General features: G+C 38.9%; 1 protein-coding gene across 3 annotated transcripts in view; it reads left to right on the top strand.

Moving 5' to 3' along the window:
• lrriq3 (leucine rich repeats and IQ motif containing 3) overlaps window positions 1-16,346 on the top strand; it is a 28,118-nt gene that overhangs the window by 8,144 nt on the left and 3,628 nt on the right. For all 3 annotated transcript variants that reach the window (XM_039736153.1, XM_039736154.1, XM_039736155.1), the window contains exons 4-7: window positions 4,263-4,393; window positions 4,470-4,578; window positions 7,003-7,095; window positions 9,629-9,770. In XM_039736153.1, coding sequence (XP_039592087.1) covers window positions 4,263-4,393; window positions 4,470-4,578; window positions 7,003-7,095; window positions 9,629-9,770 — 475 coding nt within the window. The remainder of the gene's footprint in view (window positions 1-4,262; window positions 4,394-4,469; window positions 4,579-7,002; window positions 7,096-9,628; window positions 9,771-16,346) is intronic.

Here is a 16,346-nt window from a genome sequence, read left to right as displayed (position 1 = left end):
ATTTTTAAGCAGATACTAAACATGCTAACATTAAAAAAAGTTGAAAGGAAATTAATTTTCAATTAAGAGTGGCCATAGAAATAAGCAATTAAATAACACACTGCATTGCAAAAGTATTCAGGCCCTTGATTGATTTATTTATTTTTCTGAATAACAAATTCTAAATAGTTCAGTAAATGTTGTTCTCTTCAATATTTTGATTTCAAAGCATAACAATTTAAAATTAATTAATTTAAAAACCCCTAAGAAAAAAGGTAATATACTGTTTGTACTCGGCATTCATTCCCTGTGTTATGAAAGCTAACAAGCACACAGTTGCTTTACAGTTGTCCTCCACTGGTGAAGCATTCAAATAGACACATTTTCTGGATAAAATCCCCAAAGCCTAAGATCATTATTCAGATTTTGAAACAAAAGGACAGCTGTCAGAAGGAAGACTAAAGAACATTAAAAAATAAATTAGAGGTAAAATAATATGAGTGAGGAAAAAAAATAATAATATCCAAATATTGCTTGATGTTTGCCCCAAATCAAGAGATCAGTCAGTTGTGAAGTGTGAAAAGATGTTCCAATCATATGAGACCAAGATCATTTCGGACAAAATTCAAAGAGATTTGTGTGATGCAAACGTAACGCTGCCCACACTTTAAAAAACACCATGACTTTAGTGAAGAGTAGTAGGGGTGAGGATACCATTATATTGTAGAGCTGCCTTTTATCAGCAAAGACTGGGTATTTGGTTTAAATACAGTTGTAGGAAGAAAGGGCTGTGCAAAATACACACGAATACTGTAAGAGAGTTTTACAAAAAGGAGTTTGGGCAAAAGCTCTTCATTCGCGAGACAATGATCCCAAACAAAAGTCCAAATGAAAATCTGTGTCACGGTTTGAAAATTGTTGTGCACAAGCACCATACAAATTACTGGAGGGCAGATCTGTTTGGAAGAACGGAACAAAATCATTACTAAGATGGGAGCAAGACGTTCCCAAAAATACTTAAAAGCGCTTACAGCCGTAAGAGTCGCCACTGCAAAATACTGAAGTGTTAGGACTACAAACAACGTAATTTCCTTTCTCTTAAGATGTTTTTTAACATTTAACAACATCACATTACAAACACTATTTTTGAATTTCATAGTTTTTAAATAAAACATTGGAGACAACCCAATTTCAGTGTAGGATTTGTTATTTGGATAAATTAATGAATTGATCAAAGAACTGAATGATTTTGCAAGGCACTCAACCCTTTAAAAGGCATTTAAGTATTCATTAAATAGCATTGCATTCTTAAAGGCTAGCAAATACTGTGCAATTATATTTTAAAAGTGATCAAAAAATATGCACCCCAATGAGCATCATCACGTAATTAAGGTCATCATTTTTATAAAAGACAAACGTAACAGCATGATGGGGACAATCAGTGTGGGTTTAAAGGAGAAATATCACCTCTCACTTCAAGAACTGTAAAAGCATTTTATCATCATGGAGTGTATGTTGTTTTATGCATTGACTTCTAAAAAGCCTTTTATTGGATACTTCGTGAACTGCTAATCATCAACAATAAGCTTTTATAATGGTTGAAGATGATGACAGCTATTAGAATTAAAGGAATGGTCTATCAATGGAAACAGAGCTATCGGGAACACAAGTCAGTGTATTATAGTTCAGTGAATATTTTCACAATTAGTTTGGTTCAAAATGGGGATTTCAGAGGTGTCAAATGTGGGGCTGCTGCCTTTATAAAAATTATTTAAATAAAAAAAAAGTTTAAAGTTGGCAGCACGGTGGTAGCGCTGTTGCCTTGCAGTTAGGAGACCCTGGTTTGCTTCCCGGTCCTCCCTGCATGCAGTTTGCATGTTCTCCCGTGTCTGCGTGGGTTTCCTCCGGTGCTCGGTTTCCTCCCACAGTCCAAAGACATGCAGGTTAGGTGCATTGGCGATTCTAAATTGTCCCTAGTGTGTGCTTGGTGTGTGGGTCTGTGCATGTGTGCCCTGCAGTGGGCTGGCACCCTGCCCGGGTTTGTTTCTTACCTTGCACCCTGTGTTGGCTGGAATTGGCTCCAGCAGACCCCGTGACCCTGTAGTTGGGACTTAGTGGGTTGGATAATAGATGGATGGAAGTTTAAAGTTATCCAAAATGTAATCTAAGGTTGATTCATACTACAGTTGGCAAAAATCCATAAAGAAGGCATTGGACAAAATTCAAATCAAAATGGAGCAAATGAATTCTATTGTGAGTAATTGTCTTACAAATATGAAGTTCAGAGATTTAATATAATTATACAATGGGAGGTCTTGAAGTATGAAAATTGACTTTAAAAGAAAGTGTTGAGTCCTGGTGGATTAATTGCAGTCCATAGGCAGGAGGTTTACAGAAGCAGTTAAAAGGCTAACAGGATGATGGGATACACAGTGCCCTGGTGGAGTACAAGTCAAAAGAGTTTATGCTGGTGAGGTGCAATGCACGTGGGAAGCCTGCGTGTGACTAATCTCCATATTACGAGAAGACCATTACAGCACTGGACAAATGCCAGACAAAACTTGTCAGACTAAATTACAGAAAGAAAGATTGAAGTAGTAGAGTCATTTTAGTTTACCAAAAAGAAATCAGTAAGTGTCAAAATATGTACTGCAAATTTGCCTGTAAAAGTAGAACAATATCTTTCTGTTCTAGAAAATACAGCAAAATTAAGTTGATGGGATGAAAATAATTAGTAACCAAGCAGAAACAAAGAGCATGCAGTGGGCTAGGGTTTTCAGTGTCATTACTTATCTAAATACTTTGTCTTTTACTTTTATGTAATAAGATGTAGCTATACATTGGAACGGCAATCCAAATAAACATTAGGGTTATCTTAAAGTGCCTTTTAAGTTGCAGTATCTTAAAATTAATTATGGACTTCTATTAATGAATCTATTTCAATAAATCTTAAATTCATTTTCAGATATCTGAAATACATTGAGATATCTTAAAATATCATATTATGTACTTCATCTTAAGTGCATTTCAAGATATCCTGACAAACCTCCACATGAATTGTGAGATATGATAACTGTGCATTTCAAATGCAATTCAAGATACAGTAATACAAAATAACTTTATTGTCAAGAGGACTTCCTGTTGTTTGAAGATACCTTGAGGTGCACTTGAGATGTCTTAAAAGAGATCTTCACATTGACCTACATTTTACATCTTAATAACATTTTAGGTATCTCCTCTTCATATCTTAAAATAGGCTTCCAATCCTTCTGAGGAAACTCAAATGTAATTCTTGATACCGTTTGAGATCTCTTTTTAAGATATGGTATCTAAAAGTTATTTTGAAATGTCTACGATGCAAATAAAGATCTCTAATGCATTTCAAGATATCTCAAAATAACTTCCTCTGCAAAACAGAATTAAGTATTGGGGATATCCTAAATACGAAGAAACTGATTCTTAGATGTCTTCATTTAAACTGAGTTTCAAATATCCACAAAGGTGAACTGCATTTTAAGGTAAGTGAAATTCATTTTGAGATATTCCAAAATGGTGATTTCCCCCCATCATATACAGTACCAGTAAGTTGAAGCATCATTAATGCATGGCTACAATATCAGCAGTATTACGCTTTGTTTGCTAGTTGTACAGTAGTCGGCATTGCTGCTTCACATTTCTGGAGGCTACAGTTTCGTTCTCACTCCCTGCAGAGTCTGCTCATTCTGCTCATGTCTAGGAGTCTTTTGCATGGAGTCTGGTTTCTCCTGATATCACAAATATCAGTTAATTGCTGAATCTGAATCAGACCAGCTATGAATGCTGGGTAGTGGCAAGAGGAGCAGGGCTGTCATGCTGGATGTGGTTTGCTTAGATTTCACAGATTTTTTGCCCGTGTCTATATGGGTTTCCTCACACATTCCAAAGACGTAGCCTGAATAAACAGGTTAAGGAAAATGGATGAATGAAGGAATGATCTTTAACAGAATGGAATCCCCATCCTCAGTTGCTCCTGCCTTACCTCCAGTCTGACAGAATGGGTTCTGGGTCTCCATTCCCATAATTATGTTCGGAATATAAATACAAGAATGGTTGTTTTACAGTATTTGTGTTGACATGTAATGGTTCTTTGTCAGGATCTGTAAATTATATGTGCTTCATTTAATTATCTAATTTGTAATATATTTCCAAATGTGTCTGTTGTACCTTTGAAATCAATAAACAAAATTTCCTCTTATATTAGATATCTTTAAATGATCATATTTCACTTTGTATACATATTGCAGGAATCATTTTCAGAAGAAATGAAGTTGATTAAAGAAGTCACATCAAAGATAAACTACATTCTAGCCATTTACTCCCCAGTAATAATCATTCAGCGCTGGATTCGTGGATATCTAACAAGAAAGAGACTTAAGTACGTTTGCTTCTGTTATTTTATTTTAACAAACATATTTTCATTTTTATGAGCTCATTGAATGTTATGTTTTAAGAGTTTTGCAGAGATATTCATTTCATACCTCCAACAAAGAACTCCCTAAGAGGGAACAAGGACATGAAAAAAGAAATTGCAAAAGTAAAACCCCTGGGCCTCACAAGCAGGTATGTATTTTAATGCAGTACGTGTCTTCATCAAGCTTTGCTTAGCTAATGTTGGAAGAATTTTTATCACAAAACATTTTTTTTGCTATTCACAGATACCTTTTTAATTTTTACAAGTGGAAAAAGAAAAGACATATGTACTGTATGTACTAGTAAAACCTTTGTCATTAAAGTGGTGTTTGCCACCATAATCACATTCTACTGGTCAATAATACATTGTATTTTTGAAAAATTTGTTCTGCAAAGTCATAATAATTACTAAAAAATTCACACAATGCAATAAATAGATTAACATGAATGAGAACTCTAACACACAATTACAATATTGCAATTACTGGCCACCACTTATCTATATATATATATATATATATATATATATATATATATATATATATATATATCTATATATATAAAATTCACTAAGCAGACGACCATAGCACGCAAAACAGAGACCATGGGATACGCACGACAGAGCCACACCAGCCAACTCACAGAGCCCCGCCCACGAACTCTAAGACCATGGGATACGCATGACAGAGCCCCGCCCGCCAACTCTAACCCTCCTCCCGCGTCATGGGATACGCACGACAGAGCCCCACCCTCCAAGTCTAACCCTACTCCCGCGTCCACCCTCGCTCTCGAGGCATGCGCACTGCCTGCTCATGTGCCCACACACAACACCTCACCAAACACAGCCTCAGTCACTTTCGTCTCTGCTACAGTCCACATGCACCCTTGAGCCACGTTGACTTGTTATTGTTTTTTTCGGTTCTGGCTGCTTTTCTATATAATAAGTCGACCATGGGATAGGAATACGCATGGCAGAACCCTGCCGGCCAACTCTAACCCTCCTCCCGCGTCATGGGATATGCACGACAGAGCCCCGCTCGCCAAGTCTAACCCTGACTCCCGCGTCCAGCCTCGCAAACCGTTTTACACGCTGCATACAGTGATTCCCAAGAAACCGAGAAAACCTTTGTCTACAAAAATCCCATACTAAGAGCACAGTGTTTTTGTTGGCTTGCCCGCCCTGCCTGCCCACCTTACTGCTACCAGCATTCACCGCAATGTACTGGAGTGTAAAAATATCGCAGCTGCTACCTCACAAACTGTCCTTATTCCCTGGATTTCCCTGACCCCATCAGATTCTAATTTGCCTTTTACTTTTACACGCATACAATTTCCTGTTAGATTAGCCTTTGCAATGACAATTAATAAGGCACAGGGCCAAACTTTCAAAAAGATATGCCTGTATCTGCCAAAACCAGTTTTCAGTCACAGACAATTGTATGTTGCTCTCTCCAAAGTTCCATCTTTTCATTCACTCACAGTCGTATTCTCAAACCCACCCCATTTGGACAACTGTGTCCTTCAGAAAGTGTTCACCCATCAATAAATAATTATGCGGCGTATACTACGCCACGGGTTGGCTAGTTGCATATAACCGTTCTCTGAATGATTCCACCGTACCAATCTTTGTGTGATAACCTTACAATTAAGAGTGAATCGATTACCTGAACCAAAACACAAGCCAATGGTCTACATGTAAAATCGCTAGGATTGTTTTCTATACTTTTGTATTTAGTTAATTGTCCAGACGATTTGTACAATTTGATTTGTTTTAATTGTTCATATCTTTAAAACGTTCAGTGTTGTACTAAGTACATTAGACGAGGCTGTGTAAATTGACTTCTAGATTTCCAGGACATGATTTCTAATGTATCCACACTGATACCTCTTGGATCCAGCACCTGTGCTCAAATCCCAGTCCTGATCACTATCTGTTTCCTCCATGTACTCAAAATTTCCCCCCACTTCCCCACACAGGTGCATGGTATGGTGCACTGGTGACTCTGAATTGGCCCCAGTGTCAGTGACTGTGGGTTCGTACCTGAGTGAGCTCTGGTCGTCTGGCATTCAGTCCAGGGCTGTTTCCTGCCCTTTCCTCTGTGCTGCCTGGATAGTTTCTGCCCAGTCTCAAACGTGACTTGGTCTATGCAGATTTGAGAATATTTGTTAAAAATGTACAGTATGTGCATGTATGATACCTCCATGCATCTGAACATGCTTTCTCCAGTACTTGGTCAAAGAGAATTGAGATTTTGACACTCAATAGAGCTCATCACAGGCCTTGCCTTTGCCAAGTCATCTACCTGCCCACATCTTAATGAATGATAGAGTATGTTTATTTTTGTATTAAGTTGTTTGTAGCAATTGTAGCTCATAAATGATTTGTCATACATTGAGATGTAGTTCATTTCTTGTATATATTACACACAATAGAAAAGCTGTAATACAGGGTGACCTTTGGTCATACAAGCATATTCCGTGGTTATCACACTTATAAAACCCATTTTTAATTTTCCAATAACATGGCTTCCTCATTTTCACAGCTAAGTTTTCCAATTTTACTTTATTATACAGAATGCAGAGAGTGATATCTACCAGTTGCCATCTGGAGCCAAAAGAATAATCCTTAATGTCGACCTGAAAAAGCTTCTATCAGAGGCCCCACAGGTACATAACACTTTACAGTATATTATTTTTGTTATTATTATTAACAGCAAGAATACAGTAATATATTTTACTTATATTGCACACTTCATTAACAAAAGCATCTCAGAGTGCTTCAAAACTATTAAAAACAAAATAAATACAATCCACTGAAGTAGTTTAAAAAATAAATAAATATCACAGCATAAATAAAAAAATTAAGGGACTGGATGAATATTAATAACTGAATTGCTAAACATACCTTAGATTTACCTTTCCGGTTTTAAGTGCCTTTTAAAATCATTTCATGTTGCAGAAGCTCTCTGGAGACTTGTTTCATAGGCAGAAACAGGAAGAACAGAAGCCCAGTCAGCCATACTATGTTTAGACTCCTCAAAAGAAAAGCCAGGATAGATGATGAGGGAACGACAGCCGTATATTTTGTTGGCTGACAGGAGTACTGGGACTGGTTAATTTAAATAGAGAAGAGGGTCTTGAATTCATGTTGTAGTATTAGGATGGCACGTTCTATCCTATACCATACCAGTCAAAGGATGAGACACACAGTATGGGATATGGGCATTTAGCTTTTGCATGCTATAACATATGCCTGAGGAACATGTAGAGGTACTTGAACCTCCAAAACAAAGAAAACCCCTGCATATGAAGGAAGAATGCTCAAACTCCAAACTGGTGGACAATTAAACCCATGCTCTTGGATCTCTCAGGTAATAATATTAACCGTCATACTACTACTTCTTCTTTTGGCTGCTCCGTTAGGGGTTGCCACAGTGGATCATCTTCTTCCATATCCTTCTGTCCTCTTCATCTTGTTCTGTTACACGCATCACCTGCAGGTCCTCTCTCACCACATCCATAAACCTTCGCTTAGGCCTTCCTCTTTTCCTCTTCCCTGGCAGCTCTATCCTTCCAAACCAACATAATCTCGCCTCTCTGACTTTAATTTCAAACTGTCCAAATTGAGCTGACCCTCTAATGTACTCATTTCTAATCCTGTTCATCCTTGTCACACCCAGTGCAAATCTTAGCATCTTTAACTCTGCTACCTCCAGCTCTGTCTCCTGCTTTCTGGTCAGTGCCACCGTCTTCAACCCATATAACATAGCTGGTCTCACTACCATCCTGTAGACCTTCCCTTTCACTCTTGCTGATACCCGTCTGTCACAAATTACTCCTGACATCCATTCCACCCTGCCTGCACTCTCTTTTTCACCTCTCTTCCACAATCCCCATTACTCTGTACTGTTGATCCTAAATATTTAAACTCATCCACCTTGGCCAGCTCTGCTCCTTGCATCCTCACCATTCCACTGACCTCCCTCTCATTTACACACATGTATTCTGTCTTGTTCCTACTGACCTTCATTCCTCTCCTCTCTACAGCATATCTCCACCTCTCCAGGGTCTCCTCAACCTGCTCCCTACTATCGCTACAGATCACAATGTCATCAGAAAACATCATAGTACACGAGAACTCCTGTCTAATCTCGTCTGTCAACCTGTCCATCACCATTGCAAATAAGAAAGGGCTCACAGCAGATCCCTGATGTAATCCCACCTCCGTCACTCCTACTACAGTTCTCAGCACTGTCACACTTCCCTCGTACATATCCTGTACAACTCTTACATACTTCTCTGCCTCTCCCTATTTCCTCATACAATACCACAACTCCTATTGAGACACCCTGTCATGTGCTTTCTCCAGGTCCATAAAGACGCAATGCAACTCCTTCTGGCCTTCTCCATCAACATCCTCAGAGCAAACATCACATCTGTGGTGCTCTTTCTTGGCATGAAACCATACTGTTGCTCACTAATCATCACCTCACTTCTTAACCTAGCTTCCACTACTCTTTCCCATAACTTCATGCCGTGGATCATCAATTTTATCCCCCTGTAGTTACTACAGATCTGCACATCCCCCTTATTCTTAAATACCGGCACCAGTACACTTCTCCACTCCTCAGGCATCCTCTCACTTTCCAAGATTCCAATAAACAATCTCCTTGTATATCTGTCTATATATTGTCTTATTTCCAGTCAGGGGACCTCAATTGTATTGCAGTTAAATGTAATTTTATGCATTTCATTTTACAGAGTGAGCAAGAGTGTGAGTGGGCTCTTCAAGGGAGTGGCACCCCGCCTAGGGTTGATTCTGGTCTTACATCTATTGTTACCAGTACAGGCTCCAGACTCTTGAGAATGTAATCTTGTGTCATTTTAACAGTAGCACAGTGTAGCTGACAAATTTCAAGATAGAAAATACAACAGGAGAGAAATGGTATGATGATGCATTTATAAGTAGCCAAAGGTCAGCAGGCCTGTCTATATAAATGCTCCCATTATATCATGTAGGCTAACACGACCTTCATGTTTATACTCTTGACACAGACCGCTTTGGTGGGAGGTGATGCTAATGGAAATTGTAATTACAGGCTTCTTCTACCACAGATACAGTACATGCCCTCTGGAAATTCTGGGTATTCACTGTATATGATTTATTTTATTCTGAATGTATTTTTCCCAAAAAAACTAGGCCCTGCAAGATACTAAGAAATCCTTTAAGATTCAAGGGAAAAATAAAAGTTTGCCTGTGCCATTCTTCTCTCCTGAGCATAATAAACTCATGAAAGCTGCCCCTAAGAGACATAAAGATGTTCTTCCACCATTAAGGAAAGGTATATTTTTTTTTTGTTTTTTTTTATAATCATATGATATATAGATATCTGAAATTCTTCTTTAAAACTACTGTAAGGTGTAAAGTTATAGACAAGTTAATTTCTGAAAACTGTATAGTATATTTTATATTTTAACCAATGATTAACACTGCTGACTTCCAGGTCCAGTGTCCTGGGTTCAGATTCTGGTCAGAATACTTTCTGAGTGGAATCTGTACATTCTGTGTTTGCTGGATTTTTTTTCCAGTACTCCGTATTTCTATCTAAATCCAAATGTGTGTTAACTGGCAGCTTTAAATGGCTGTCGTCATGCGAGTGAGTGTGAACTGCAATAGACTTTCTCCCATCTAGGGCTGTGTCTCATGCTGAGGTGAATTAAGCTGGTTAGAAAATGAATAAATAGATATTTTAAAAATGATGGATTTTATCTTCACTAGTTTTATGCATACAGCACACAGTGTACCGCTCTCTTTTTCAAGGAAATTTCCTTACACAGATATATATATATATATAGGCAAATAATTCTAGTAGTCGTATTATTATGTGCCACTGATGAATGGAATTCTCCTCAGCAGTCCAAATTCATTTTTTAACACAATACTGCAAAATCAGTTATCTTGCAGAAGGTGGCGCTAGAAACATTCAAATGTGAAAGCCACTGGACTACAGGGAGTTGAGTTTATTATACACATATCCCAGTAAACAGTCATGATTGCTCTTTTGAGGTTAAAAATAAAAATAGAACCTGCTTCTTAAAAAATAGTAAAAAAAGGATGTAAATTTAAATATTCTAGAGTCACATGAGCATTATTACTGTGTTTTAGATTTACCCTTTGTGACAAATGTCATTGGTCAGCTACTGAGCTACCTCACAGTTCCAGGGACAAAGGTTCAGCTCACATTCTGTGTTTGTGGAGTGTACACGGTTTCCACATGTCTGTGTAGTTGTTCATTTTATTACTATTTTAGATTAATTAGCAACTCAAAATTGAATGAGTGTGTGCCCCTCGACAAACTGGCATTCCTTTTGGGATTCATTCCTGCCTCGTTCCTAGTTCTGAAGGGACAGGCCCCATCTCCCTATGTAGTTTTACTCTAAAAGAGGTGACTGAATCTTACTCTAGCAAAAAACAACATCTTACAATATCATTTTATCTTAAAGCTCTTTCCAGGTGAACAAACCTATACCAAGAGACAAAAGTAGAAAGCAGTTAAATGGTGTCTTGTGTCAATGTGGCAGTCTTGGCAGAAGGCTCTTTCTTGCCCCTAAATCAGGGTCTCTTAATCTATGGGTCGGGTCTTAGGTTGCTGCTGTTGAGTCTCAAGTTACTGTGGTTTTTAATGGTATTCGTTTGATAAGAGGGATTGTCACAGGTCAGTTAAGCAATCAGAATTGCTCTAACAATTGTCTGATCATCCCCCCCGTTCTGACAATTGGCCCCAATCATCACCCCGCGGTAACAATCATGAAGACACTAAAAGAGGCAAGATTTTTTCTGGACAAAAAAAGTTTAAGAAACCCTGCCCTAAACAGTAAAAAAAAAAAAACTCCTCTAGAGTAAAAGGAAAAAAAAACAACAACATTTTATCTGACTTGAGATATGGTGGGCCTATTGTACCACTTCATGGAAAACAAAATCCCATATTAATTGTTTAGATGAGGAAAAGAGGAGGTGGAGTAGGAAGGATGTTTGGCCTCATTGGAGACCACAGGCTACACTGGCCGTGTATACTCGTGTATAAATCGGGTCTTGAAACCCGAAAAATCAATCATAAAATCACATCCCGACTTATATGCCCGTTCAAAACTACAACACTTACATTTTTTATTTTATTTTTTTTTATATCTTCCTACTTCCTCCAATCTTGCACCAGTTTCTCAGACATATCGAAGTTTGTTGCAGCAACACAGTTACCAATTTCTTTTGCCGTTTCAATGACTTTTAATTTAAAACCAGCTTAATATTTTCTTCTGATCGAATGCTCCATCGTAGATAAGGGATGCTCTTATGATTAAGATGTATGATGGTGTGAGATACAAAAAACACAAAACAGTGCAAACTTCGCTTCAGAATTGTTCAGGTATTACTGTGTGGTCACGTAGGCCCAATACATAGAAAAAAGGCCGTATGCTCTGTGGTTCTCTCTCAGGTGGGTGTTAGCATATCATAGTCTCTGGACCAATAGCGTGAGTTTTCCGCATTTGACTTATACAACCGACATTATAAAATTCCAGAAATTATATGGTAAAATCATGTCTTGACTTAAGGTACTGTATATACTTGCGGTTAATTCTTCACAAAGAGTGTGGTGAAGTGAGAGGGTGAAGAGGAGCATAGGGCATCAGGAGACTATACTGTACACTATGGCCACAAAAACTGTAGAAGAGGATATTATCAAGTGTACTATTTGTAGTTAATAATTGTTAATACTATTAATAACTAATTTATGTCAAAAACAATATGAAATAAAGCATACAAGAACAGCAGATACAAGCTCAGACAAGCAATCAAGACCACTTTAGCAGCTGTAATAACTCATCCAGACTTTGGAGGTGTCTAGAGGTGCTTTCAGATTATAAAGCAAAAACTAATCCAATTACATCTGCATTTTCTCTTCCTGATGAACATAATGCCTTGTGTGCCCACTTTGGTTGTATTAACAAGCACCCCACCATTCATTCGCCTGCACCACTACATGATTTATATTTCTTATTTACATCATGTAAGGAAATTAGGACATTTAACTAAGTTAATGTCCACAAGGCATCCAATCCTGACATGGTTTCAAGTCATTTATAAACCTGTAGCGAACAATTTTTGCTGAGTTCATAGGAAGGACGATTATCTCTGTGTCTAATAAATCAAAAAGTAGGCTGTCTGAATGACTACAGACCAGTCGCACTGACTTCAGTCGTAATGGAGTGCTTGGAGGATGTGGTGCTGGGACACACTAAGCAGAATATTCCAGATGTTCATAATCATGTCCAGTTTGACTATCACCACAACTGGTCAACAGAGGATGCCATATCCCTTGCACTCTAAGCCATCCTGACACATACAGATAATAAAACCTACCATACCAAAGACCAGTTTATTAAAAACAGCCCAGTGTTTAACACTGTTGTACAATCAAAGGCTCTACAATATAGGACTTAGCACCATCCTTTGCAAATGGGTTCTGGTCTTCCTAACCAACCAACCTCAACATGCGACACCTAGCAGCATCACATGCTCCATGTTGACCCTCCACTGATAGTGTGTTGAGCCTCCTTCTGTACTCATTGTTCACCACTGGCTGTGTGGCCACACACAGCTCTGTGTCTTTAAATCTGACGATGGCAGCACACTTGTAGGGTTGACTTAGTGGTACCAGGACAAAAATATCAACCTTGATGTCAGCAAAACCAAGGAGCTTCTTGCAGGCTTTAGGAAGCAGAACGTAAACCACACACCTCATTACTGTACATCAAAAGGGATACTGTGCAGAGGTTGAGTAACTTTATATTTCATGGAGAGACCATCACTAATGATGTGGGTTCAACACATTTCAACTGTTGTCAAGAAGGTTCACAAAAAAAAACTCTTCTTCCTCAGTGATAAAAAAAAAATTCAGATTTCTCCATCAGTTCTCACAAACTTCTACAGGTATACAGTAGAGTCCATCCTCACTGGTAGTACAACATCCTGGTATGGTACCTGCTAAGCTCAAGATTATAAAACATTGCAGAGGGTTGTGGAGGCAGTACAGAATATTACCAGCACCCAGCTGTCTTCTGTTCAGGACACATGCAACACTCTGCTCCTTAGCAGGGCAAACAGTGTAATTAAAGACCTGCGCAATCCTGGGTAGTCACCTCTCTCGCGCCTCCTTCTGATGTTTAGGGCTATTGGCACTCACACCAGCAGACTCAGAGACAGTTTCTGTCCAGAGATCATAAGGTTACTGAGCAGCCAATAATAACCACAGATATTCTAACATATTAAACATATGTATGTGACAAATAAATAAAGAATTATTATTATTATTGTATTATACTAGCATATACTGTGTGTGTATATATGTAGAAACAGTAAAATCTTGATTATCTGTCGGGTCAGGACCGAGGCCATGATGGATAAGAGAAAAGTCAAATAACAGAACGGCTACTTTAAAAATGATATATAGTAGATTAGTTTAGTGAATAGTCATATTTATTTACAAAACAATACAGTATATTAACAAAGCATAATATACAGTAGCTTTATTCAATGCATTCAATAGTGTAATAAGCAAGTACAACTCAGAGGTACTGGAGTTTTCTATGTTTTACATTGAATCTTTGTTCTATAACAAACGGTGCCCAGTCTTATACGAGGTTATCTGAGTTACGGAGTACACCTCCAAAACAACAAAAGAAAGCTTTCCCTACCAATCAGTTTCTCTCCTGCCACCTCCATTATTTTTTCTCTCTATATCGCAAAACACTCCTCTTATTGTTTCCTGACTCCCTACTCAATAACGTCCTTCCACCGCACCTTCCTTTTTCTCCTAACTTCTCCTGTCATTGTGTGTCCACCCCTTACAGAACAGAAGCCCTTCACCCAGTCCCATCACTTACAGCATTCATTCCAGCCTTTCTGTTCCCATACAGTGCATCAGGAGCTGCCTGCATGTCGCAATATATTAATATAACAGAATTTAAAAAGAAAATTACAACACGGAAGAACATCAACATTAGTATTAATCGTGGGGTAGAGGGGTCCTTTCATCGGATTGGCTGGCTCAGCGCTATTTCAGTTGTGGAATGGCCAAATGGGGGAGGCAGCTTGACGGCTGAAGTCTCCAGGACTCTAAACAAATCCAAATCATATTATGTGATATCATCCACTGTTAAATTCTACTCCGTACTTGTAAAATTTGTATTTTTATACTGTATTGAGGATTTGTTCTGTTTTGTGTATTGTATTGTATTGACCCCCTACTTTTGACACCCACTGCACGCCCAACCTACCTGGAAAGGGGTCTCTCTTTGAACTGCCTTTCCCAAGGTTTCTTCCATTTTTCCCTACAAGGTTTTTTTTTGGGAGTTTTTTCTTGTCTTCTTAGAGAGTCAAGGCTGGCTGTCAAGAGGCAGGGACTGTTAATGCCCATTGCGGCACTTGTGTGATTTTGGGCTATACAAAAATAAATTGTATTGTATTGTATTAATACACAATAACACTGCCGTCAGTGGTTTCCATTTTCAACACGTTTTTCAATTTTATTGGCATCATGCTGTATATCGTTCACTGTTCTTCCTACTCCGTAAATTGAAGCAATACTTGAAACACTTAGGCCATTTCAGAAATGTTTAATAATTTCAATATTAGTGACAATTCCAACACCACACACATTTATCAGCCATAACAGTGTATAGTAGATTAATTATAACAAAAGAGAAAAGTTGTAAAATGCTATTAGAACTGAAGATACGAGACTGACACTGTGGTGCTGGGGAAGAACAAAACACTACACGCTAGCACAGGGGAAAGTTGTTCCAATGTGCAAAGCTAGTAGCGTACTGCACGGCAGTAACAGTACAGTAATAGGTAGGCATTGGTGTGCAAAATGGGTTTTCTTTTTTTCAGCCCTGACGGTTTTACTGTATAGATATATTTCCATATACTGTATATACACGCATTGTGGAAATCAGCCCAGACACACACAGAAACAGGACACCCAAAGCCAAAAAGCACACGCTACACAGTCCTTCACAACTGCTCTTTGTATCTTTTTCTTTCTTTCTCTATTTCTTCTCTACCACCTCCACTCCTCTCCCACAAGCTCTGCCCTCCACCCTCCACCTCCCGACTCTGGCTTTCTGAATGGAGTGAGGTGGCCCCTTTTACATTGCACCCAGATGTACTCCAGGTGCTCCTTGATGGTCTTCCTGCAGCACTCCTGGTGTGGTGGAAGTGCTGCAGTCAAAGGTTTAGCAAATGCCCAGGTGCCCCTGGTGGTGGCCACGGGCCCCCACAGGGTTGAACCTTCAAGCTCTGTTTCCTGTTGTCTCAACACCCACCAGGGCGGCTGCCCTCTCGTGATCCGGGGAAGATACTGCTCCTCTCCTGTTCCTTCTACTCTCCAGGCGTGCCGGCTAGGCAAGGGTCCCAACCGACCATTACAACATACATATACACATTGTGACAGATTGGGGGTGCTATCGCTCCCTTGAACCCTCGGACTCGATGCCAGACACCAGATAAAAGTCCAGTAATTATTTATTTTATAATAATAATATTTATTTTATAATAATAATGTGCACAAAGCACCCTCCTCTCCACAATACTCCAATCAATAATCAATCCTCCACTCCCACCCTGCCACCCAGCTCAGCTCGTCCGTCTGGGATTTACCACAATCCTTTATAGTCCTTGACCCGGAAGTGCTTCTGAACCCTCAGTCCATGTGATTTCCTAGCACTTCCGTGTCAGATCAAAAACTCTTCTTTTTCATCCCGGAAGTACATCATTTCCTCTGTTCCTGTGACCAGGATGTACTTCCGGGTTATAGGGCAAATACAAGTCTGTGAGCCTCCCTGCAGAGTGTCCCCTT

The sequence above is a fragment of the Polypterus senegalus genome, chromosome 14, assembly GCF_016835505.1.
Source record: "Polypterus senegalus isolate Bchr_013 chromosome 14, ASM1683550v1, whole genome shotgun sequence".
NCBI classification, from domain to species: domain Eukaryota; kingdom Metazoa; phylum Chordata; class Cladistia; order Polypteriformes; family Polypteridae; genus Polypterus; species Polypterus senegalus.
Note: the sequence above shows the minus strand (reverse complement) of the source record. Positions and strands in the feature narration are given on the sequence as shown.